Source organism: Gobius niger (genome assembly GCF_951799975.1).
Source record: "Gobius niger genome assembly, chromosome: 2".
NCBI classification, from domain to species: domain Eukaryota; kingdom Metazoa; phylum Chordata; class Actinopteri; order Gobiiformes; family Gobiidae; genus Gobius; species Gobius niger.
This window is the reverse complement of record NC_136853.1, coordinates 24,095,657-24,120,135: the sequence shown is the minus strand read 5'-3', so window position 1 is coordinate 24,120,135 and position 24,479 is coordinate 24,095,657. Positions and strand designations below refer to the sequence as shown.

General features: G+C 39.7%; 3 protein-coding genes across 12 annotated transcripts in view; 1 reads left to right on the top strand and 2 right to left on the bottom strand.

Annotated features, from left to right (window-relative positions):
- Positions 1-6,568, bottom strand: part of mast4 (microtubule associated serine/threonine kinase family member 4) — a 34,774-nt gene extending 28,206 nt beyond the window's left edge. For 4 of the 7 annotated variants that reach the window (XM_079551248.1, XM_079551249.1, XM_079551250.1 and 1 more), the window contains exon 1: positions 5,995-6,567. In XM_079551248.1, the coding sequence (XP_079407374.1) occupies positions 5,995-6,210 (216 nt within the window). In that variant the 5' untranslated portion in view covers positions 6,211-6,567. Of the gene's footprint in view, positions 1-5,994 lie in introns of all 7 variants that reach the window. The other 3 variants (XM_079551247.1, XM_079551239.1, XM_079551244.1) reach the window with 1 other exon arrangement.
- Positions 6,569-13,516: 6,948 nt separating this feature from the next.
- On the top strand, positions 13,517-18,573 carry LOC306960030 (interleukin-6 receptor subunit beta; the record flags this gene model as incomplete). Its single annotated transcript, XM_079552289.1, has 11 exons — positions 13,517-13,592; positions 13,669-13,811; positions 14,791-14,926; positions 14,999-15,087; positions 15,152-15,359; positions 16,462-16,593; positions 16,670-16,831; positions 17,627-17,767; positions 17,852-17,933; positions 18,028-18,109; positions 18,184-18,573. The coding sequence occupies exons 1-11, from the start codon at positions 13,529-13,531 to the stop codon at positions 18,571-18,573; spliced, it is 1,629 nt and encodes a 542-aa protein (XP_079408415.1). The 5' UTR covers positions 13,517-13,528.
- Positions 18,574-19,611: 1,038 nt separating this feature from the next.
- Positions 19,612-24,476, bottom strand: srek1 (splicing regulatory glutamine/lysine-rich protein 1). Of its 4 annotated transcripts, none has more exons than XM_079551265.1 (11): positions 24,177-24,473; positions 23,948-24,081; positions 22,180-22,295; positions 21,959-22,108; positions 21,699-21,877; positions 21,482-21,612; positions 21,307-21,400; positions 20,939-21,040; positions 20,703-20,777; positions 20,486-20,597; positions 19,612-19,991 (listed from the first exon to the last, which is right to left on the bottom strand). In XM_079551265.1, exons 1-11 carry the CDS (start codon positions 24,305-24,307, stop codon positions 19,848-19,850), a joined length of 1,368 nt encoding a protein of 455 aa, XP_079407391.1. In that variant the 5' UTR covers positions 24,308-24,473; the 3' UTR covers positions 19,612-19,847. The 4 variants fall into 4 exon arrangements, with proteins under 4 accessions (XP_079407391.1, XP_079407393.1, XP_079407394.1 ...); XM_079551267.1 differs by lacking the exon at positions 24,177-24,473 and adding an exon at positions 22,614-22,735; XM_079551268.1 differs by lacking the exon at positions 20,486-20,597 and having other exon boundaries at positions 19,612-19,993; positions 24,177-24,476.
- Positions 24,477-24,479: the final 3 nt, after the last annotated feature.

Genomic DNA, 24,479 nt, shown 5'->3' with positions numbered 1-24,479 from the left:
AGATGAGACCAAACCATTTGGTGTAAACTCATCACCATGTTTAGAAGAGAAACACCACCAACTGTAAAGGAGGGGGTTGGAAACGCCAGGCTTTGGGGGGGGGACTGCCCCGTGATGAGGAGAGGATGTATGGGGCCAAGTGTGGTGAAATTTGGGTGTTTTTACCCAAAATTTATTTTCCTATTATATCAAACACATATTTTCTGCAAGAAAACACAAATAGTAAGTAGTTGAAATGGGATTTTCTGATTTTTTCTCTTCCGGATTCTGTGTCTCACAGTTGAAGTGCCCTAAAGTGTACTCAAACTACAGACCTCTCCTTTCGAAGTGGGAGAAATTGCAAAATTAGTGGTGGATCAAATACTTATTTAACCCCCTGTAAACGCAGACGATGCAGTTTTGAACAGGCACAAGCAACTCAAAACATACAACATGATTTCAATTTGATTCAACAAAATGTGACAAAGCGGCACAGAAAAGACCCCTGATCAACACCATCAAACTATTTCAGCATTCAAATTGCCTTCAATTGACTGTCAGACAATGACCTCAGACGTCATCTGCTTCCACCAACACCTTATTGTCAGCACAGAAATGGAACTTACTGACTTTATTTTTCTCACAAACATACATTTAAATCCCAAATGCCTCAGATAGAGCTCACAGTGGTTTGTTATGTGGTCATGGTAACACGACCGCACTGAAGAAGGTGGATGTGCTGGGCCTTTAACAGCGTTTCAAAGCCAGTGCAGGCCACAGCAGGTAAGAGAAGCTTGGCAACAGCCTGTGCCCTTTCACCTACCATTTCTGCCCGAGGCGGACAACCAGCTGAGCTCTGAGAAAACATCAAATGGAACCTGCCTGCTTCCTCCCTCAGCCGAGCACTGTGGACAGTAGCCACAAGCTGATGTTGTCAAAGCAAAATACAGCATTAGTCAGACAGAATTTAAAGTAGAATCATTCTTATTTACCAACCAAAGGATTGCCTTCGGGCTTTGAGAGCTTTTCAATAACTAATGATACCATGCAAGAAAAGGAACAAGCATTGACAAAACAAACATGCTTCTGCAAGCTTGTATCTCAAGAGATCTGTGGTCTGTGATACTATATATTCAAACACAGTATCCGCTCAAACTAAACAGACTGATTCCCAAGAGCCTCCCCCAACCCCCGTCCTTTCTCAATATTTCCTGTCTCTACAAAACACAGCCTAGTCTTGCGAAAAGCTTATAAGTCTATGACAAAAATGTAATAAAAATCATTAGCAGTGCAGAAAAAACAAAATCGTTTATCGTCTATCAAAATAGAAAACAACAACCTTCAAATGGTCTCATCACTGAAGCAACACACTGCTCCAGAGCGGTGAAGAGGTCCGAGTCATTATCTCCACAAAAACAATTCATTCCATAAAAGCTACATTTGCATTTCCATTCAGAGCCTCGCAAAAAATAATCCAATGAGACAATGAGAATATAATTGGATTACCATGACACAGATTAACATCAAGACAATTACTATTTACTGCTGATTCACAGAGAAAGACACATTTGTACGAGTGAACCAAACGACGTAAACACTGAGAGCCGTTCCTCCGCAGTGGACCAGGTTTCATCTGACCACTCCACCCAACATCTGCCCCAACCATCTGAAATCGCTCATTTAACGTTCATGCAGAGGCCAAACAGTTCACCCAATAAATCTAATTAAAGGAAAGCATCTATTTTATAACAGATACAGATACTTTACTGGGAGCTGGACATCTCCAGCTCGTCTCCATGGAGATGTTGATTAAAGATGGCCAGGAATGAGATTTAGATTGGATAGGTCCTCATCCAAGTCCATTCTTTGATTACCCACTGCAAAAATAGCGTTTTCTAGCTGGTCATTCAGGGCATGGTTTGTATCACTGCCAACAGTAAATATGAAACATGTGTTTTGAAAGCTCATATTTCTTGCCCTCCTAATAATAATAATAATAGTACATTTTATTTGTATAGCACTTTTCAAAACATAGTTACAAAGTGCTTTCCACGGTGGATAATCAGTTTAAAAAGCATAACACATAAAACCATAACAAATATAAAAACAATACATAATACATATCAAAGCTAAAGAGGCTGTAGTAAAGCTTTGGACAAAAACAAAACAAGTTGATTGATGAAGAATTGAGCAATCGTGTTTCTGACTGTCTCCTACTTCTCATTTTTATATTACATCAGATCATCTATTTATGTAAAAGCTGTTCCATGGGGTAAACAAAAGACAATACTTAAAATCAATGTGTGTCTAGATGAATTTGGTTAAAAATAGATCTTTTACATAAGTTAAGTTCTCTTTCCCATGCAGGTAGTGTACAGTGTGAATTCATTATTAAGTAATCACTTAAGTTGAATGTAAATAATTGATCGCACGTCTATTGCAGAAAGTTACTGTTTCTTAATCGTCATCAGCATTGTATAACACAAACTCTTACCTTGTTTTCTGCTGATGTGTTGCACGGACAAACATATCGACCCAGAGACATCTTATTGATGTGTTAACCGGAAAAAGGTTCATTCAGTTTTAGGGCTTTGACAGAAATCACACGTGAATGAATAAATGAACGTCATGGCGTCAAAACTCAAAGATAACTCCACTAAAGGCACAGTGAGTCTGGAGCAGGAGTCAGAAGATTCTTAAGCTGCTAATCCTCTTAGGAAAAAAAACTCACGATGACACCTGACGGTTTCCTACTTACGGCTCTGGATTTACGTCCACAAAACACCAGGGCCTGCTCAGCACGAAGGTGAACCATCTTCAGATAATCATTACACTGTCGTTGTCCAGGGACTTATACACAGGCAACACAATAAAAACACACACTTTCATTGTAGGAAAATGGCACAAAAGTGTAATAAAAAAGGAGGCTACATTGTGAAGTGAGTATTTGCTGCCCTTTACAAGAGACCTATACACTGTGTGCAGAATTATTATGCAAATTTGAGATTTTCAACAGATTATAATATACATTTTTGGCGTCTCTTGACGGACAAAAATTGCGACACATAACACATAACCACAATGGAGTACAGCCGGAGTGTTTTGGCAAAATGGGGCAGAAAACATCCCTCTCATTTTTCATTATATTTGTGATTGACTAGTAATTACAGAGTACAAGTATCTACTACAAAGATCACATTAAATTTCAAATGTCAATGAAGCTGTGATGTCATCACTGCTAATCACAATTTTAATAATTTAGTAATGTAATTGATATGGCACAATCAATAATAAATAATAATAATAGTAATAAATAAATAAATAAATAATAATAAAATAATTAATTAATTAGTAAAAAATAAATGAACAAAAAACAAATAAATAAAAATAAATAAATAATAAATTAATTAATTAATTAATTAATTAATATAATTTAAAAAGCGGGACACTGTAGTCATTATTCATTCACACATACTCTGTGATGGTAAGTGACTACTGTATCCACAGCTGCCCTGGTGAAGCCTGGTGAAAGCGAGGCGGCCAATCTGCCGGCCCCTCCCACCACCACCACTCACAATCTCATTCACTCTGGCCCAACATGCAAACTGCACACAGAAAGGCCCCGTCCAGCTGGGGATCGAACCCTGGCTCTTCTAGCTGTGAGGCACGAGCGCTAACCACTGTGCCACCGTGCCGCCCTGTTGGACAGCTCTTGTAAATGACGGCACAGACACTTCTGCTGAAGCTCAGAATCAAAACAGTCGTGGTAAAAGGTGTCGAGCCAACTGCTATAATAATAAAGCGCTTTGAAACACTAGCCTGTGCTAAGTACGGACTTGGAGTGATACCGGAGACGGGGTTTAGTGAGAAGAGTGATGTCACTCGAGTGCACTGAGGACTTTCCGGCTAAAACTACAACAGTGTTATAGAGTTATATAGAGGTCAGAGTGTCTTGCTTAACCCCAACTTTAAGTATTTTCCTCTCTTCTACACTTCCTAATAGACAGATGAGATGATTTCTCACTTTTCTGCCAGAAAGGTTTTTCTTATTTGAAATGTGCCATAGGCTTACACGTTCTATATTATGTGATAATCCATCACACTGTAGTTGGGTTACTATCCCAGATTGTATTATTTAGTATCTATGACAGTCACACCCTTGCAACAAGAAACAGAGTCACATGGTGCCAATTCATATTTTTGTTTTATAAGGCCACAGTTATCTAAACATGCTGCAAACGTCTTCATGCATGCGATGATGTTGTCAAATAAGACGTACTGCTTACCAACCTGGGTACAAGTGAAAGCCTAAACCACTGTTCTTTTACAAACCTCTGCATTACTATCACCATTGTGCAGTCCTACACACATATTCTTCATTGGCACATAAAAATTATATATGACTTTTACAGTGTAGGATTGGCAGCAGTACCATTAACCACCTAATGTCCGCTTATGACCTGGGCATTTCTTGTCAAAGCTCTGTTACATGTGTGCTCTCAGTATGAAACAGACTGAGACATGAAATACAATTCAAAGACAAGTATCATCATGAACTCCCAGAGCAGGGAGGACTCCAAATCACATTCCCTGATTTCGGTTCTTTTAATCAGACTTAATGTCATTGAAAAATGTAAATGTTTGGGGCACTGCCTGTGTGACTGCAGACTTGTCTGATGAGAGAGACATTTACAGACAGTGTTGAATGCTTTATGGACGGGCTGAGGGGCTGATCCGCAGGTTAGGAATGTGCTCAACACCTGTTCAAATCAGACTGTGTAAGTGTATTGCACTTCCGTGTATTCTGCCCACCTGTGGAGAGCACGATGCCATGTGGATGCTACTGAGGGTCCCATGATGGAGCAGTGCAAGCCAAATGTTTTTAAATGCGGGTCCGCCAAACTGCCCTGCTGTACTGCGCCCTCTCATGTACCGGGGCATGTGCAGTGAACAGCATCATCACTGCATTCGCCAACCCTGGACTTTTTCCAGTGTACTCACTGGCTTCTGAGCCTCTAGGAGATACATTTGTCATTTTTGTGTGTCTTTTCTTTTAATATGGACTATTTCTTCTAGTGTCCAAATTAAAGTCAATATAAAATGAACATAGAAGACATTTAAAAACACACTAAAGAAAGTGTCTCTTTTGCAATCAAAGCTGGCAGCATCCTCTTAGTCATCATAACTTGTGAAATGGTAACGTCATATTAATGCTGACGAATTTTGTTTTGTGACCTTATTGCCAATTTATTGTCCTGCTTGTCTGAGTCAATGGGAAAGAAAGATGGCAGTTCTTCTCGAGAGGGGGGAGCGCCGTGTCGTCACGTCTGAGGCTCTGGTGGGCAACGCAAATGTAGTAAACAGATAAAGAGTTCTAGGGTGGGTCAAAACATTGTCCACAAACAGAGTATTGCTTCTGTAAAACATCTGTAATCTAAATGAACAGCTCTTCAAGCCTGGGAAAACTCTGCTGTTTTCCCACCATTCACCAACATATCTGGGAAAAGTCACACAAATACAATAACTTAACAATAATCTAAAAGTTATGACACTACAATCTAGTGCACATATTAGGTAGGTCAAAAAGTGTGTCAGATGAAGAAAAGGGGGATGTGACATACTGCAATAAAGGACTTGGACAATGTTGTGAAGCCTATTGCGTACTGTACTGTATTGTCCCATTTCTCAGAGAACCATCCAGAGACAGTGCACCCCGCCTACAGCCTAAAGTCATGCTGCATATGATATCATTTGGAGCAGAGTCAAGCACTCCTAATTCACCACACCCGTAAGTTTATCCAAGCCAGTCCAGTCAAACCTGTTAGGGAAAAACATCAAACAAACATCCACCATCGACTTCCATAATAAATTCGGCTGCTCTGTGAAAACTGTGACTGGCACACATGTCACTGGCGGCTGTGTCCTGCGCACGTGCTGTATAAAATAAACATGATGCACGCTTTGCCAACACAAGAGGACCTGTTTAGATCATGCAAAACCCAAAAACTTGTTTACCTTTTCATCCTCATCCTCCTCTTCCTCCTCGTCCTCGTATGGCTCGTTTGGAGAGGTGCCATTGCCCACTTCGCTGACGCACTGAAAGCCGGGGTTGTCGTCCTCTTCGATGCATTTTAAGTCCAGCTCAGGCGCGAGATCGTCTCCCTCTGACAAGGTGTGAGACCCAGACGAGGACTGACTGTCTGCAGCTGCTGAAGCGCCTTCCTGATCCATCACGGTCCCGTAGCGCGGCCACAAACACCTCCGTCGGATCGGCCACGACGCACCCTCACTGCTAATGAATGAGAATCACACAACACCTGTTCGCTATTCCCCCCCGTGGCAACTGAAAAGGGTGCCCATTTCTCTCCACGCTTCCGAGTCACGACAAAAACTCACACCGCGATCACAGCTCCTGCATACTAATCTTTAAGGAGCACCAGGGAAGTTTTCTGCATTGCGCCCGATACGCAAGCCGGACCTGACTTGTTAGTCTACGGTGAAAGTTTGCGCGCTCCAGCTGATCTGGCCCATTATTCCCGGTCCCTGTCAGTGCGGAAACCACGTTGCCTCTGCTTGTGATGTCCAAGTGGGATGTACTGGTGCGCTGGTGTCCAAATAAGAAACAACCCGCCCACAGCCAGGGAAGGCGCCAAGGCCGACCAATAAGAGGCGTTTCATTGCCAAAGCAAAATAAGGATTGGTTCATCATGAAGGAGAAAAATAAGGATTTTTCAAGCCTCTTAACCCCCACCGTAAACGAGATTATTTTCTCCAGTTTTACCCAAATCTAAAAGCTTCTCGACTGGATATTTTACAGCCTATAGGCCAGTGTATTGCCTGATTTGAAAGCTAAGACCCACAAAACTGATCTAAGATTTTCCCTTGCATTGTTGCCGCGTTGTTGTCACTTATTCATTGCTTTTATGTTGTGTTTTTGTTACGTTTTTTGTCACTTTTTTGTTGCATTTTTCTCACTTTTTTGTCACTTTTAAACGTTTTGGTTGCGTTTTCATCCTTTTTTTTACGTCTCTTTTTCTTCTTTGCTATTTTGATGCTTTTATCAAGAAGCTTTTAGATTTGGGTAAAGTCAAACTGGAGAAAAAGTGCTTAGTTCAGGTGGGGGCTGTGTGAGGTTGCTGATGATTCTCAAAAAGACATGAATAATAATAATAAAAGTAGGATCACGTTACTTGTTACACCGTAACAGTTGATCAAGCAGCAACAACCCTTTAGTCAGAAGGAAGTTATTATTCATCATAATTTGCTTAACATGACCTTGTTGGAGTTCAGTTTGCAGTTCAGGGGCTGAACTCAGTCTGTTTACCGCTGATAAGAACAAGTCCTTGGAACCCGCAGGGCGAGTGGCCTGCTGGAGGTAAACATCTTTGGAAATGTATATTTCATGGAGTCTCTGAAGGAGCGTGATATAAAGGGGCCTCAAAAGGCCTGTTTAGTGCATAAAGTGTAGCATTTCATTATTTTTGTTTCTCTTGATAAACAGAATGGGTAGATTCAGGTAAAGTGGGACAATCAGGGGTTTTAGTATTTAGTAAAAAGTAAAGATAAACATCTATTATCAGTTTCTGAAATTGGAACTGGACCCTCTGTCTGAACATTTGTTCACACCCACAAACACTCACTCTAACCCGAGATGGCTCCACTACACGTTCAGCTTACTCATTAATGTAAGCAATCAGAGCCATTTCATGAATTTTATTGTTTTCATGCTCACTTATACTCACAGAGGTGGAGAAAAAAAATTATGCTCAAAAAAAGCCCCTGGGCTCCTCCAGCCCATGCAAGCCCAGTGGTTAAGGCGGCCCTGCCAATGACCATATGTATTTTTCCATGTCATGTTGTGTCACTGTCCCACTTTGTTAGACAGAGGCCCAGAATGGAATAAAATACAGTGAAAGATACAAACCACAAATCATTTTCAACACAAAATACATGAACCAGCTCTTGGTATGAGCAGCTGTGTCCAGAGACACCTTTCTTTAAAAGACCACCAGTCACTTCTGTCATGAAGGGACTGGGGAATAAGAACAGTAAGCTCTTCCATGGTCTTCAGCCCTGTCTGCAGGGGGACTCCCATCAGCCCTGGGTCTATCTGTCTGTACACTACAGGCAAGGACAGCGGTGTGCTTGTGGTACCTCGATGGTTCTTGTGCATGAGCTCCACAGTTCAATGTCTCCCATCACTCCGGCTCTTGTCTCTTAAATGCAGTTGATGGTTTACCCTCTGCTGTTGTGCAGCATCAACAACATCCATTGAATATGGAGTAAACTTGTGACAGCACCGTGTGACATTCCTTTAATCATATATACTGTTCCACACACTCCAGTGTCACGGTCACATAATTAATTTGCAGCAGTTGGAGACATGTAATAGTCATCCATGTAAACTCCTGCTCCCTGCCTTTGTACAGACACATTAGTTCTTGCACAATCACATGGGTGGAACTTATGTCTCTGCTTCATCACAACATCTTCCTGTGTGCAGGAGCCATTGCAGAACATACCCTGTACTGCTTTCAGTCACTGCATATACTCTGTATCCATTTACCGGTTTCATTTAGGACTGTAAACGTTTAGTTGATCGTCCCTTGAAAGCTGTTGTCATTTCATAAGACAAGTTCCTTATGTGGCTTCCATAAAGCTGCAAAGTACAAATAATCATGACTATTACTGGACGGACCCTGAATGGTTTACCATGGCCTGGCTGCCCTCATCTCACAAAATCATTGTTATTGACAAAATGCAGGAGGGAAAGGATCATTTCAAATGTGTCTATCGACATTATTTTGGTTACCCAAAATGTTGCCCAGTAAACTTGAATCTTAGACTTTTCAATAATCCCTTAGACAAATGTAAAGCAAAAAACGTTCTTTTCAGGCACTGATCCAGTAAAGCACTTGTGAACTCTGGACTGTGGCTTTCGTTGTGCTGAGGACAAAATGGCATATTATGTACTTGTCTCTTCAGTAACAAGGATGGTGTTGGACCAGCATTTGTCAGAACCCTCTGTCTTCCCTTGTCTCTTCAAGGGCTGTGTGACCAACCAGTCTCCTCAAAACGACTCTCCACCTCTACCCCTGCCCCATCCAAGTGTCTTCAAGAGTGTCTTCATGTCCACGTTCAGTGACACTAACATTTGCTTCAGATGGGAGGTACTCACCTTTACAGCTGAACAAAGAATCATCATGTCTTGACCACTGCCCGTGACATTTCACAGATAAAGCAAATCACATTCATGTCATGTGTTAGAAAAACAGCAATGAATATCAGAAATAAAGTTGGGGAAAGTAAAAGCATAACTTGAAGATGTGATATTGAAGTGGAATCTCTGGTCCTAGTTCAGCGGTTTTGGCACCCAAAGGGTTAATAAACCTACACAAAAAAAGTAATTAAAAATGATTTGTTGTTGTTTTTTTAGCCCACAGGGAAAGGAAAGGAACATGTACTTGTTGAGTGGACTCAGTGCATGTGATTTTCAGAACAGGTATGTATGAAAGGCAGGCTGCGAAAAATAGAAGAAGCAAATCAAAAAATATGTTAAACTTAAATATATAGTGAACATGCAACAGTGAACATGCAAGAAACACAAACTGTAATAGAGGAAAAGTAAATGTTTTACACATGTTCAGTGTATTAAATTACTCAATAACAAAACAGTGCTTGAGATGAACTCTAAAGAGCACAGTTTATTAAAGTAAATGTTTGAGAAACTTGTCACTGGGTCAAATGCTCTGGAGGAACAGTAGACTATGAGAGCAGTCCAGTGGTCACGTGTGGTGCAGCGGCATCTAGTGGTTACTATAATTATTACATTTAAAATAAGTCCAGTAAACGCTCACAATGCCAATACAGTTGTAAAGTTAAAGGTAGCATGAAAACCACACACATTTTTTATGTAATTGTCTCAACAAGCAGTGTATGAAGTAAAGCAACATTATTTAGTCCTGTACATCTAGAAGCACATGTCTTACTCCTATAGCTATAACTTTCATTACAATCTGTGTTGAAATAGTTGCTTTTGAAGAGTCATCAGAGCATATCTATATAAGTATTTTTGTTGACTCTTGCTGCCCTGGGCTTGCTCCTAATTTTTTATTAAATGGATTTGAACAAAGACGAGTTCTTGCACAGTTGCACGACTTTTATAAGCTTTGACGCACTTTCCATCAGAAAGAAACTGCAAGAAGAACCCACAAACTCTTTAATGTCACGCCGTCTGCAAAGTCACTGCTGATCTTCAGGATGATAAGGGCACAACCGGGGAAATTTACTTTTGACTAACGGATGAGTGGGCTGACTGTAAAAACTGTGAAAGTAATCATTGCTTTTGATCATAAGTACTTTCCATCATCTATCCAAAAATGAAACAATGTCGACACATAACATAAAGTAACTTGCAACTGTTTCCTTATATGGTGACAGTAATCCAAAAACATGTGCTCGATGTTGGTCACTTTAAAGGACTCTTTAAAGGACCTCGCGGTCAGTTCTGGAGACTTACCCTGTGAACAAAACATCCAAGCCCCCTGATCTAACTCCCCAAATGCCACCCTGAGGCGAGGTCACCACTGCTGAACAACCCAAATAACTGACAAGGAAGATTATTTTTACACTTGTTAACTGAACCGAGGTGTGAACTTCCTGCCTTTGCATTTTAGCTAAAGAGGAACAAGATGTTTAGAGAACATTACCGTTTTCCGGCCAGTTCGAGCTTTTTAACAACAGAGGAACATCCACGTGCGCAGGATTCTGTCACATCGAATGGGGTCACATTTCACTTAGACAGCGTGTGGTACAGGTGGACAGTACTTTCAATAGGCCATACAGTGTGTAAGATATACTGTCATTCTTAGATGTAAAAACTCAGACTGAAACAGTACCTGAGATATACAGTATGATGGGAAAGTAAAGGTTTCTTTAAAATGCTGCGTAAATTAATTAGTGCATTTGGGAAATAAAAAAGCAGTGTTGGGCAAGTTACTTTAAACCTGTAACATATATTAGTGATTTCAGCTATAAAAGTGTCATTTGTTTGTATTACACATATATTACTGTTTCAAAAGTGTAGCTGTGTTACACTACTTTGAGTTACTTTGGCAAAATATAAACTGAAAATAGTAATAAAGCTGAAGAAGATCTTTATTTATATAGCGCCTTTCACAGACATAGTCACAAAGCACTTTACATGATACTTTTTTTTTTTTTTGCTGAGCAAAAGTGCAGTTTCTTCCTTCATTTCCCCCCATTCTCTCTGTTTTGTTTTGACATCATCATCATCATTGTCCAAAATTTTAAGGGAGTTTTTTTTTTTGTTGCTTTGTAATGACTAATATGTTCCCGTATTTTGTGTAAGTGATGTTATATTCCTTAGTTAGTGAAAAAAGTAATGTACTTTTTGTAATACTTTCCCCTCAACACTGTATATAGATACGTACTAGGTGATCTAAATAATGTCTTTGCAAGAAGCTTTTTTAACAGTTTATATCAGGTCAGAAATATTAGATTAGTTTCAGATCACAGGGAAGGTGTTTGCTTCACTGCTCAGTAGAAGCATGGGATAGAACCAGAATAGCATAGAGTGATGAGTAATTACATGGAAAAAGGACAAACATGTAGGCATAGATAATTTCATGTTAATATGATAAATCTGAAGCCTTGCCCCATATTTGAACCCGTCAATTAGCAGGAAAGATGTGCATTTTCTTGGTATGGAAAACAGACTTGCATATCACCTCACCATCACCGTGCTACCGATTAAAGAAGTTCACCTCCTACTTGGTTCTTTGCCTCTGTGAACTCTACAGAAGTCTCCACCCCGTATACGCTGACTACATTTAGTGCCCACACCGCTTCCTTCAGTCTCAGAGTGAGGCTGAAGGAGAATGTGTGCACTGAGGGTTCAGTCCATGGATCACACAGGGCTTTTGGTCTTAATCTTGCTCACCGTTGGTACGTACGAAACTTTATGATTAGATATTAACTCAAATGTGTCATATTTACTTGATGTTCTCAGATGAATAATTCTGTATTATTTCTAGATCTTTTCACTCAAGTTCAAGCCGTAGGTAAGCTCTTTGCCTAAAGGCTCTGAACCAATTCATTTATTTACAGTTATTGACTCATTTTACCCATATCTCCTTTTTTATTTTTCACATATTTATATGATCTGAAGTACAGCTTGAATTGTTGGGTGTGAGCCAAACACATTTTACATCTCAGTCCTTAACAGGGAGGGGATTATGAGCAACATTTCACACCTAACAATAACAAAAAAACATCTAATTTGCTTGTTGATGATCAAAAAAACACATTTTGTAGTAAGATGCATGATGTCAAAACAAATTGTACTAGAAGAAGATTGGGTTCAGGGTCCACTGTAGAAAGTACTGAGTGGGTTAAAATGCACATTGTTTTTTTACTGCAATTTATTTTTGTGTTTCTTTCAGGAAATTGTGTAGATTCCTGTACAATTCCTCAACACTGTGAGTTTCAGCCAGGTAATGAAACTCACTTTGAATCATCGAATTCTCAGTTGAATCATCATTCACAAAACCTGTACTAACAACTGAAGGCACTTCTGCTGTGTCTTTTTTTTAAGGAGGAGTGCGTAATTTAGACTGTTTTGCTCGGCGGGGGGTACCAGCAAGTAACAAAGTATGGACATGTGAGTGGCAACCAGGGATCGGCACATCCGTAAACACCTACAAACTCAGCATACAACAAGGGTATGTACCATGTGCAGTATATCCCAGAATGATCGCACCACTAGGAGACAGAGGCCACAATGCACAAGCATTGTTTGAATTGAATGAAACGAACAGTATTGAAAGGGTTTAGTAAAATGGTAAATAGTTTCAGTTTGTATCAGGTACTCAAAGAGCAATCCCAGAAGCACTCAGCCATTCACACTTTCATTCATACACTGGTGCACAGACACTGGAGGAGAGGTGGACCAAGTGTCTCGAGCCTTTGTACAAATAATACATTAAACTTCTCTGTTGGTGCAACAGTTGCTGTGGGAAGTTTAGGGTTAGCATCTTGCTGAAATAACTATAGGCCTATATTTGAACAGCAGAAAACGAGCAGATGGTGGGTAATCACTCGTCTTAAAGCAGAACTAAGTAACTTGTTTACCTTAATAAATCCTTTCCGTAGTCCCTCTGGGTGTTATACAAGTGTTGATGGGATGATTGGGGGGGTCTTTCATCTCCGCCTGGTGTCTCTGGCCAGTAAACCACAATTGCAACTTTCCTGCCTCCGGGTCAGAGTCACCAATACACACTAATGGAATCACGAATAAGAAGCTAACAGGCAACATCTATTCCATTACAAATGACCAAAAAATACAGATGACTTGCCTCTCTTCTTCTTTAAATCTGTCTGTTACCACCGACCATAACGTGCATTAACAACTTCTTCTGTCTTGCCTTTAAGGGTCAAATGTGTGCAAACAATGTGCAACATCACTGGACTGAGTAAAATAATTCAAATATACAAAAAAGACCAAGAAAAGAACCTAACAGCTTTGGTGATGGAAAATTCAGATTCACAAAACTGCACTGCGGCTACTTTCACGGGAATACCAAAAGATCTATGTATGTAACAAAAATCTGTCTCTTTACAAGATTTATTGTGTGCCTGTGAACGCTGACAGTACCTTTTGGGTTTCAGTTCGATGTGGTCCTCCCGTGGGGTCCTCCTTCCGCCGCCATTCTGGGTTCCTGTACGTCAGTGTTGACTGGCCACTTCCAAAAAAAAAATATGTCAAAGCTATAATAATAAGATATAAAACAATGGGTGACCTGGATTGGAATGTAAGCAATACAGACGGAGCAGACTTTAACCTCATACCCCCCGCCTGAACCGAGCGCATTATCTCCAGTTCGGTTTTACCCAAATCTAAAAGCAAGTGTCCTACAAAATTGATCATAACTTTTTTGTCTCTTTTTGTTGCCTTTTTTTAGGTTACTTTTGTTTTTTCAACCATATTTTTTGACGCTATTTTGGCGCTTTTTTTTTAAACTTTTAGATTTGGGTAAAGCCGAACTGGGGAAAATGCGCTCAGGTTAAAGGGACATTTCAGGATTTCTGACATAGGGCCTCATTTCCTAGTTATCCAGAGTGTTGCTGATTTCTGGGGACATTTTTTTTGTAATTCATGCAGTTCTTATATTTGAAGAGTTTCGTGGCGCTAGGCTAGTGCAAGGCTAGCACATTCTTACGGTATCAGCTAGCCTGCATTAAAAACAGTCTGACCCGCTCCATAGTGCACCTGAGGCAAATCACTTATAACACCAGACTAACCATATAAATGTCTGTGCCGATAGAGTAGAGTTAAACCATTTTGCATTTAAAATAACCTATATTTGAGCATCATCAGCTTTGTGGTTGTATAAACTACGCAGCGGCGGAGTGATCTGCTAGAAAATAGTCCCTCAAAATGTGATCATTCATGTGATGCAAGGTCAGTTATATTCCAAAAATGATTCTATGGACACAGACATTTATATGGTTAGTCTGGTGTTATGATTTGCCTCAGGTGCACTGAGGAGCGGGTCAGACTGTTTTTAATGCAGGCTAGCTGATACCATAGAAATGTGCTAGCCTTGCACTAGCCTAGCACCACGAAACTCGTCAAATATAACAACCGCATGAATTACAAAAAAAAAAATCTCCAGAAATCAGCAGCTCTGGATAACTAGGAAATGAGGCCCTATGTCAAAAATCCTGAAATATCCCCTAAAGGTTAAAAACATGTGCAGGGCTAATGCCACTGTGTTCTCTGTTTTCCAGTTCACCGAAACAGATAAAAACGGTCGCATGCGGCACAATTTAAACACAAGTCAGGTCTACGTGGCCCAGGTAAAATGTAACCAAAGCATAGAATGCCCACAGTGCCCATGGAGTGACCCATACGTTATACCTGCAGGTCTGAATATGTAACACTCAAATGTTAATATACACATTTACACTTTATTAAAATGTGTGACATGTTTCCTAGAGCTGAAAACAAAGCCAGTTCTGGTCAATCTGGAAGGAGTGGACTATCCAATTACAAACGGCAGTCGTTCGGTTTCTCTCGCTTGGAAGGTATTCAGTCTGAAATGTAAAGTGAAAAAGTATGAACTCATTTTCTGAATCCTTTGTTTCTCAGATGACAGAAAAAGAAAGGCCTGAAGGGTATTTTGTGAGCGTCCAGAAAGCCTCAGGGGAACTGCTCAAAGATGATTTTAATATCACTGACACTGAGAAAACATTTGAACTGTCCTGTTCAGCGTATGTCATTACTATCAGTGCATTCAACAACGTTAGTGTCTCCCCAGCCCTCAGCCAAACAATAACCAGAGGACGATGTGTAGCAGGTAAGAGCAAACACAAACATCTCACATACAGAAAAAGCACTGAAATAACTAACTGGCATAACAAGGATTTTATTTTCCAATATTTGTTTTCATATTACTTAAAAAAAGCTGATTTCCTGATCATTTACAGTCTCCATTTTGAGTTAAGGTTAAGATTAATTACACTGCCCTGAAATAAAGCAGAATGACAGGTCTGTGTCCTGTTTCAAGAGTAATTACCAGGTTATTACACTTTTAGGTGCTGTGCTTTTTCCACCATGCGCTGCAAAGTAAAATGCTGTTCTTCAATAATATAATGATTACTCTTTTTTTAAACATAGGCGCAGACACTGAGAAAATAAATGTGACTCTTCATAACAATACATCTTTTACTGTCCATTGGGAGGCTCAACTCTTGAAAAACTATGTCTGCTACTCTGTGGAGCTGAGTCGAAAACAACTCCTTTTTAACAAATCATTTTATGAAGATCAACAGAACAACCAGACACTTAAACTAGAAGGTACGTACTGAAAGTGGTCAGATTACAGCCACACTTATGTGTTGGAGGCAACGCAAAACAAAAGCAACGAGTTACAAAAATATATTATTTTTTTCAGTAACTAAGGAATATAATATTACTTCGACAAAATATGTGAATATATTAGTCATTACAATTCAAGTAACTTGAGATACAAGTGCTCCCCCTGCACCAAATCAAGTTGGACACTGGTGAATAAGATCTGCAGCTGCATGTGGTTAATGTTGTCAGAAAATGGGGAAAGTGAAGGAAAAGGAAATCTTTGACTGCAGTTTTGCTCGGCGGCGTAATTACTATTTTCAGTTTAGATTTTGCCAAAAGTAACTCAAACATATTACATTTTGAAATCTGTAACTACTAATATAGAATATAATACAAATTTAAAGTAACTGGCCCAACATTGGTGTTTACTGCTGGAAACTGATATTGGGCTCACATCTCCTCGTACCTGACATGTAACTCAAGCAGGACATCGTCATCTTCATGGAGATGTCGCTGCTTTTCTTTCAATAAATATTCCTTTTCTTCTAATTATACAGTATTATGCTTTAATAGAAATAAAACTATGCAAATATTGTGAACAGCAGAGCCTTTGGAGCCTTACAAGAAATATACTCTGTTCCTGCAAATAAGACCAAATAAAGACAACTGCAAGCTGAAATCCATTAGTAGTGAGCGCACCTACGGGAGTACGCACTTTTACTTTGAGGAAGGAAGTAAGTAAGAAGGTCATTTATACACAAGACTCTGATCCTGGCCCTTTGTTAACAACAACTGATCTTTTTCCCATAGCACCCATGAGTGCTCCAACAAACATCAGCTACTACAATGTAACAGCCACCTCATTGGTGCTGCAGTGGTCCCCCATCCCAGAGGAGGACGTCAGAGGCTTTCTACTGGGTTACGAAATTGACTACAAAGAACACAACAGCGGATCACATACAGCAGAGAAAAGTAGGTCTTGATGTTTGTTTTTTGCTGTTGTTGTAAGGGTTCAGATTTTTTGGCCTCTTTTAAAGGTGCATTATGCAACTTTTTATGGGAAGAAAGTTGATATTGATGAAATTTGACCTTGTAGTGACCCAGATGCTGTATGAGTGGTCTGCATGGTGCCTTTACTTTCCATAGAGGTTTTCACTGCTGATGGACCCTCAGAAAACCTATAAGACAGTTGATCCTGGAGCACTGTAGAGGCCACCGTGATCGGAAGTAAAGGCAACACGCAAACCACTCATACGAGGTCAAATATGCTCAAATATCAAGGTTTTTTTTTTTCCTTGCATGGAAAGTTTCATAATGTACCTTTAATCATTGATACTTTAACGTACTGTATGTATGAGAGTGTGAATGGGTGACTGTTTCCTTGCTGTAAAGCACTTTGGACGCTTTTACCATGTATGTAAATTACACCACACTGACCAACTATGCTGCAACAATGATTCAAGATTAAAGTTTAAAGGGGCTAGATATAAGTTGGCCATTTTATACCCACTACTGCCACCTCAGGTCATACGTGTAACTGCACCTGAGTGACAGTGCAGGATTTTAGAGGCCGTTGTGGTGAACAGTTGCAATGAATGGGTCAGTTTTTAAACAGTCTTGAAAGTTGTGGTGAATTACTTTCATTGCAGAGGGAAATCACTGAAGATATTTAGTATCAGTCTTCCAAGAAAGAACATAGGAATAAGAGGGTTTCAAATGGTTTCTCTGTAAGAACTTTTAATAAAATAATATACCTTTTGTTTGCAGCTGTGACCGTCGATGCAGAATCAACCAGCCATGTAATTGAAGGTCTCAAACCCGGCACAAGCTACCAATGGCAGATTTCAGGTTACACTCGGGCTGGAAGAGGAGTGAGCATCCCAGGCTTGTTTAAAACATATGAACAAGGTTAGAGGTCAACAACAAGCACACACATTTTTACACATAAGGCTAAAAGTTCTGTTAATAATTTCTATGTTTTGATTGTGTCAGTCTACGAAAAAAACAACATGACTATACTTGTCTTTGTTGCCACCATTGCACTGCTGACCGTGATGTGCACATTGATTCAAAGGTAGGGCTAACATTGATTTGTTCCAATGGTGTCAATTATACTGTATTATACTGTATTTAATTTCTACTTAATGCTTTTACATATACAAATGAAGAACAAAGGTCGTCTTTTGGACAAGCATACCAAACCCAGAGAACAGCAATGCCATACATAGCATAGAGAGGTTCTGCGAGGTGGTGAGTTTATCAAACATTAGCCGTGTCAAATGTGGACCTCATACCATGGGAAATGTCCCTTTTGTTTCCACTAGGAACTACTGGAGTCACTTCAAACTTTGAAAAAGGAAGAGAGGGACACACACAGTGTACACATTATTAAAGCAGCAGCAGGCCATCTTTCATTGCCAATTCTTTTTGCTGCTGAGAACCAGGAAGACTCAGCAGAGATGTGTCCTGAGCAAATCCAAGAAGATACAAACAAAGAAAACATTCTGGACAGTCCCGCACACGCAGAACTGGCTGGACATGCAAATAGCCAACCTGCCTTCACTTGTGGATATACTACTCTGGAAATGTTTCAGGATGTTGTAAAGTCCAGCCCAGTCATCAGTGATGATGATGTTCTTGCTCTCAAACCAGGACAACACTATGTCGGACACTTTTGTTCTAGCCCTACTTCTGACATATCCACAAACGTGTGATTTTTCTGTATATTTTGATGCACATTTATGCCGGTCTCTTCTTTAAAAGCTTTAAAAGAATAAAAAACTAAAGACAAATGCAGGTTTCTTCAAACACAGAACAAGTTATTATTGTGGCTTTCCATTATATTTTTATTTACAGGCAGCATGAAATGAGAAACAAGTGGTGTCTTCAAATAAAAACTATTAGTAACATTTTGTCAAACTGTTTTTAAGGAATTGGCAATAAAATGAGTTGGCAAACATGATTAATTTATAATAAACAGTTACATACAAGGCGATGATAATCAATGAAAGGCTTTAAAAAAAATAGAAGTAATTTACTGATGCCAGTTCAATGCCTCACTAAAACCCTATTGGTCTGTGACTTTACTGTAAAGAGAGAATAGTGAGTCTCTCTAGACACTTCTGTCCAGAAATCAATATCAATCATCAATGAGCTAATGCCTTTTATAGTATAATTATATATTCATAAAAATACTATAGTATATTCTTTATCTATATATTACATCATTTTATCTCACAGCACCAAACCAAGTCTTACAAATTGTCACTAACAAAACGATCACTTCATGTCTCACAACATAACCTTCGTAAAGCTGCCCCCCCGACCCCGATCGCCCCTCAACCCCCACCCATGTTATTGAAATCACATAAAAAGATTTGTCCTCAAAATGAATTACGCTAAAAACCTTTTGTTAAAGTGTCTGGTACAGGTAGTGTTTAAATACAAAACAATTACTTTCCAAATGGAAAATATTTGGTTTGTAATTGAAAAATCATCTCTCCCTGGATTATTGAAGGAATTTATATAAATACTTTTTTGCAGATAAAGTGCACTGTCAATAATTTACTCTTGTGCTGCCTTTGTCAACTTGTTGAAGAGTAAAAGTAAAAGACGAATGTTCATCCTACTATATAAGGTCCAATTAATGAATATAAATTAATAATATAAATAAAAGGGGTACATATTTTGGTAAATGCGTTTACACACCAAGCGGAAGGGTCTGTCTTCAAGTCTGGATTCAAATCTGCTGCAATAAAAGTCAAGCAAAAGAGTGAGACAGTGTGCGGGGGCGTTTGCACTGTATAATACTATATGTGTCAGGGAATGACAATTTCTTTTCCTTTGTATCTGTTAGTTCAGAATTGGTGTGTGAATGCAAATAATACTAATAGCAGTAACAATAGATGCTTATACCCACTGCATGTAATATAACAATAATAATAATAATAATGATGATAGCAGATAGTGCTACCAGAGTGGAAAGTCGTCACACAGCCATCGATGCTTCGAGATTTCTGTAGCTGCCGTTGTGCTGAGTGAACGGAGACGACGCATTTTCACTGGGAGTGGACGAGTTTTCTCTGTCATTCAGATATTCTCTTCTTTCCTCTCGTTTACAAGATCTTTCCATCTGAAATTACAATTTCAGCAGTCAGTATTAGTCATTATTAAAAAAACAAAAAGTAACCTTTAAATTAAGATACAATAGATCATATGTTAAAAGAAAAGAAGAAGTTGATATAATCTTATTCACTGTGAAACTAACTCTAAAACTTCAAATATGGCAATGTTAGCAAATGTGCTGTATAGAAATGACGACCTTTCTATCTGGCTTTATCTGTACTGTGTACAGATAAATTAGAGCTGGCTTTAGCAGAGCTACACCTCTGCCAAGCTTCTGCAGTGACAGATCACATATTTACATTTCTTTTAGATTTTGCTGGGAAGAAGGAGATGTTCTTTTTAAAAATGGCTAAGGACAAAAGCTTGTGAAATGCCACAACAGATGGGATAACATTAGAAGTGTTATTGTCTAAGTCGAGCAAAGTGTGCTGTTTATAAGATAGTAAATAAATGGGTTAGAAGGATGTTGTGTGAGGCGTGTTTTTGTGTCTTTGTGAGCACCTTGGTTGATTTCCTCTTGTTCTTTAACTTGTCTACCTCTTTGCGGTTTCTTTTGGATGACGAATGGTCTTTTCTGTCTTTAGTTTGCTCCTTCTTTCTGTCTTTCTTACCTCTGAAAAGAAAAATCATGAACCAAATGAAAAAAGACAGACTGGCAGAGGTATTGCACAAGAGTTTAAGGTGCATTGGGACCAGCATTGAACAGATTGAAATATACCTTTTTGGTGACATTGATCTCAGTTTCCGACTTTTTGGACTTCTTGATCGATCCTTACTCCTCCTCTTCAGTCCCCTGAAGAAAAGACAGACTTACATACAAGGACTGTCCTCAAGTCTTACAACAAGGCTTGGCTTGAATGGTTAGACATCTCAACACAGCACATAAGTCTCCTTACTTGTGACTACTAAAGGATGAAACACAAAGGCACTCAACACACATTTAAAGCCTCAAACCTGGAGCGACTGCGGCTGTGCTTTCGGTTACTGGAGCGACTGCGCCTCTTGTGGCTACCTCGGGAACTGTGGGAGTCATTGGGCCATACCTTCTGTGATGATCTGCCCCAAAGAGGAAGACAAAAAAGCATAAAAGCATCATTCCCCAAGGATTATTATTGGCATTTTAGTGTGTATTTGTCGTATAATTAGTTTTGTTAGTTTTTGTTAGTCATTAGTCAATAGTCAGCCTTATGATCAATGCTTGAGTCAACAGAATACTGTGAAGGAATGCTGTACTTTGACAGTAAATATACACATAAAACACAAGTTGGGTGGGTCCTGAATCCCTGATGCATCAGCAGCTGAGAACCACTGTTGTAAATCACCTGTGCTTTGAGCGAGATCTTTTTCTTCTCGGAGCAGAACGTGATCGAGAGCGATGTGATCTTTTAGGCCAACTGGAGGAACTCTTGTTTGGATCTGTCAAAGTATGAATATTTTCAGTGTCAACAGTAAACCTCTTTTCTCTACCAAGCAGTTAAAAATCTGAAAATGGCTCACCTGGTTCAATAGCAGCAGCAATTGTGGACTGAGCTTCTCTCACTCGTCTCATAACATTTTCAAGCTCCTTTGCTGCAGCCTGAGGTGTTAGTTCCGGTGGCTTTACAATAGCATTATTGGAATGATTAACCCTTGAAAGAAAATTCAAATGGGAATTAATGGGAATAGTGAAGTGTTATGTGAATAAGGTATCTTCTAATTATCTAATTCTTTATACTTCAATGGTCTGTCTCCAAACATGACTCCATTGAAAGTGAGGGCTCTGGCGACAGATTCTTGGTCAACAAACTCAACAAAAGCAAAGCGAGTGGGCTGAGTCTCGTCTCCAGCCATTCGAACAAACTTTACATCGCCCACCTGCTTGAAGAACTCAAGCAGCTGTTCAGCTGTAGTGGTCTGGGAAAATAGGATTGATCAATTAGTATTTGAATCATCCTGCATGCCAGTTTTACCACAGCGTGTCCCATAAACATTCACCTGTGAGTTTAGGTTCCCAACATAGACAGTTCTCCTAATCTCGTCAATCTTTGAAGGGTCAACATTTCCCATTAGTGGCGGCTGCGACTGTATGGATGATGCAGCGTGCTCCAGACTAGCTGATATCCGACTCACAAATGGAAGATTCAACTGCAAGCATATAAACATATTATTCTCATCTCCAGCATACTTTCATAAAACAAGCTGTTTCTCAGACTGACATTCTGAAGAGGAGCAGGGGCTGGAATTGGCAGCAGTCCTCCACCAGATATCGGGCTGGGAATGGGCGTGGCAGGTGCCAATAGTGACAAGGCCTTCGCCTCTTCTGGGATTTTCCCTGGAGATTATAAGACACAGTCAGTAAATGTAATTATGTATTTTGTCTCTTTGCCTCTTCAATGCCCGCATAAACCCTATGAACTCTAGAGAAAAAGAAAGCATACAATATTTTTTGTCTAGTGCCTACAATGTCTAAGAAGGACAAGTCAAAGCCCAAGCATCCTCATTTTGATTTTTTTTCCCCACATAATTTTCTTTTTTTATTGTTTTAACTCAATTAACTTGATTTTATTTTGCAAAATAATATAGATGAAGTTTTCTAAATCAAGAAAGATAAAGCAATGCAGAGAAGGAGTTACTTTGATGTTTGGGTCACCTGTACTGGTAAGATATTGGTCATGGACCATACGATATCAAGCATGGGCGCTTTCCCGTGGGGCGATCGTTTCGCAGTGTTGGAATGTTGTGCAACACAAGACAACCCCAATGGCTGCATCACTAATAGCACACAGAACATCAGATACAGAGAAGAACAACAAATTTAGGAAAGGTTAAAAACTTTTCTATTCACTTAATTTGGAGTTACAATATTGCACAGCGCAATGCAGAGAGAATTACTGATAAATTGGTTGTATATGAAAACATACAGTGTACAGCTATCACAGTAACAGAAAACTAAACGTAACAGATTTATAACAATGACAAGCCCTGAAGTTGTTACTATTCCTCATAATATCCCACGTATGATATGCATCCAACCGGTATGCAGTAGGAACCTGGAGAAACCAACCAAACACAAGATGCAGCTGCAGCGGAGAGAGAGAGGGGGTGGGGGTTGGACAATAATCAAAATAACAAATCAAAAAACTAAATACAAAACAAAATGCAATTTATAGAGAGACAGTGGAGAGTGGACAGAATGTGTGAGTATGAAAAACAAAATAAAATATTAAAAAATAGAGACAAGGTGTCCGTCTTGGAAGGCTCAGCGGGCTATTCTCCAGGTCATATTCCCCCATGAAGGCTGCGTTGGCCCGATCGGGGATAGTGGCACGGAAAACAATGCCTGACTCAGGCCAGTCTAGTCATCTGATATGCACACATAATCACACAGAAAAAAAACATACAAAACAAAATTAATAATCTTAGTAGCTATCCAGCACCATGTCACGTGTCCAAGAATTCATTCATATTTGTTGGCTGTACAGAGATGGGCAACAGTGCCAGTGTATAAGCTGGGGAGACACAAAACTTAAGAGATACAAAAATCAGCAAGAATAGAGGGATTGATATATCTATAAAAAAAAAGGGGTTGCCAAAATACAAAATTTGAGCACTTTAGTTGACACTCTAAATAGCCATTATTATTATCAACACTACTGAAAATGCTGGCAAAATTCAGGTTAATTAAATTTAACACAATTAGACCTATCATCCATACTCATGAGAAAGAAACACACTATTCTGCCACATCAGTGTATCCAATGTTAATTCAGACTGAGCAGTCCCTTCACAGTCGAGGGTGTAATTTTAGAACTGTGACAACGCGTATCCAGAATCTACAAGGGTGAGGTCCATAACAAGAAGAAATAATACCAACAAAAAAGGACAGAAACCGATCCAGTGCTGTCCCGAGGTCAGACGTTGCGCTCACATAGACCAGTTCCTTTTAGCACTGCAGGTATTTGATGAATGACCGGTTTCACTCACCTTCGGCGCAGGGCACTACGATCAGAGCTCTGTCAATGAAAACGGTGTTAGTGAGATGCTGCGCCACTCCGACACTAGACGGATCGCGGAATTTTATGTAGCACACTTTGGACGAGAAGGAAATAGGAGCATTGCTGTAAAAAAAAAAAAATAATAATAAAAATATTAACATTATTAACAACACTGACATTGCATTTCCATGTGATGACGGCGTATTGGCCGCTCTTACTCGGGTGGGTAAAGCCGTAGCTCCTCGATGTGTCCCAGAAAACCGAACAAAGTGCGCATTTGCTCGCTACTCACGGCTGAAGACAGATTTGTAACCTGCACCACAGCTGTCCCGGGAATAACACTCATCATCGTGGGTCCGAGTACGTGCGCGCGTTGCTGTTTATTTTTCTAATTCATGCTTTGCTCTTCCTCAGGGCTCGTCGAGCAAACCAGCATTGAGTAAAACGTTCTTCATATTTTTTTTAAAGTGTGAAACATTACACAACTAAAGCTCAATACGACCCTCTATTGCTGCGCCTCG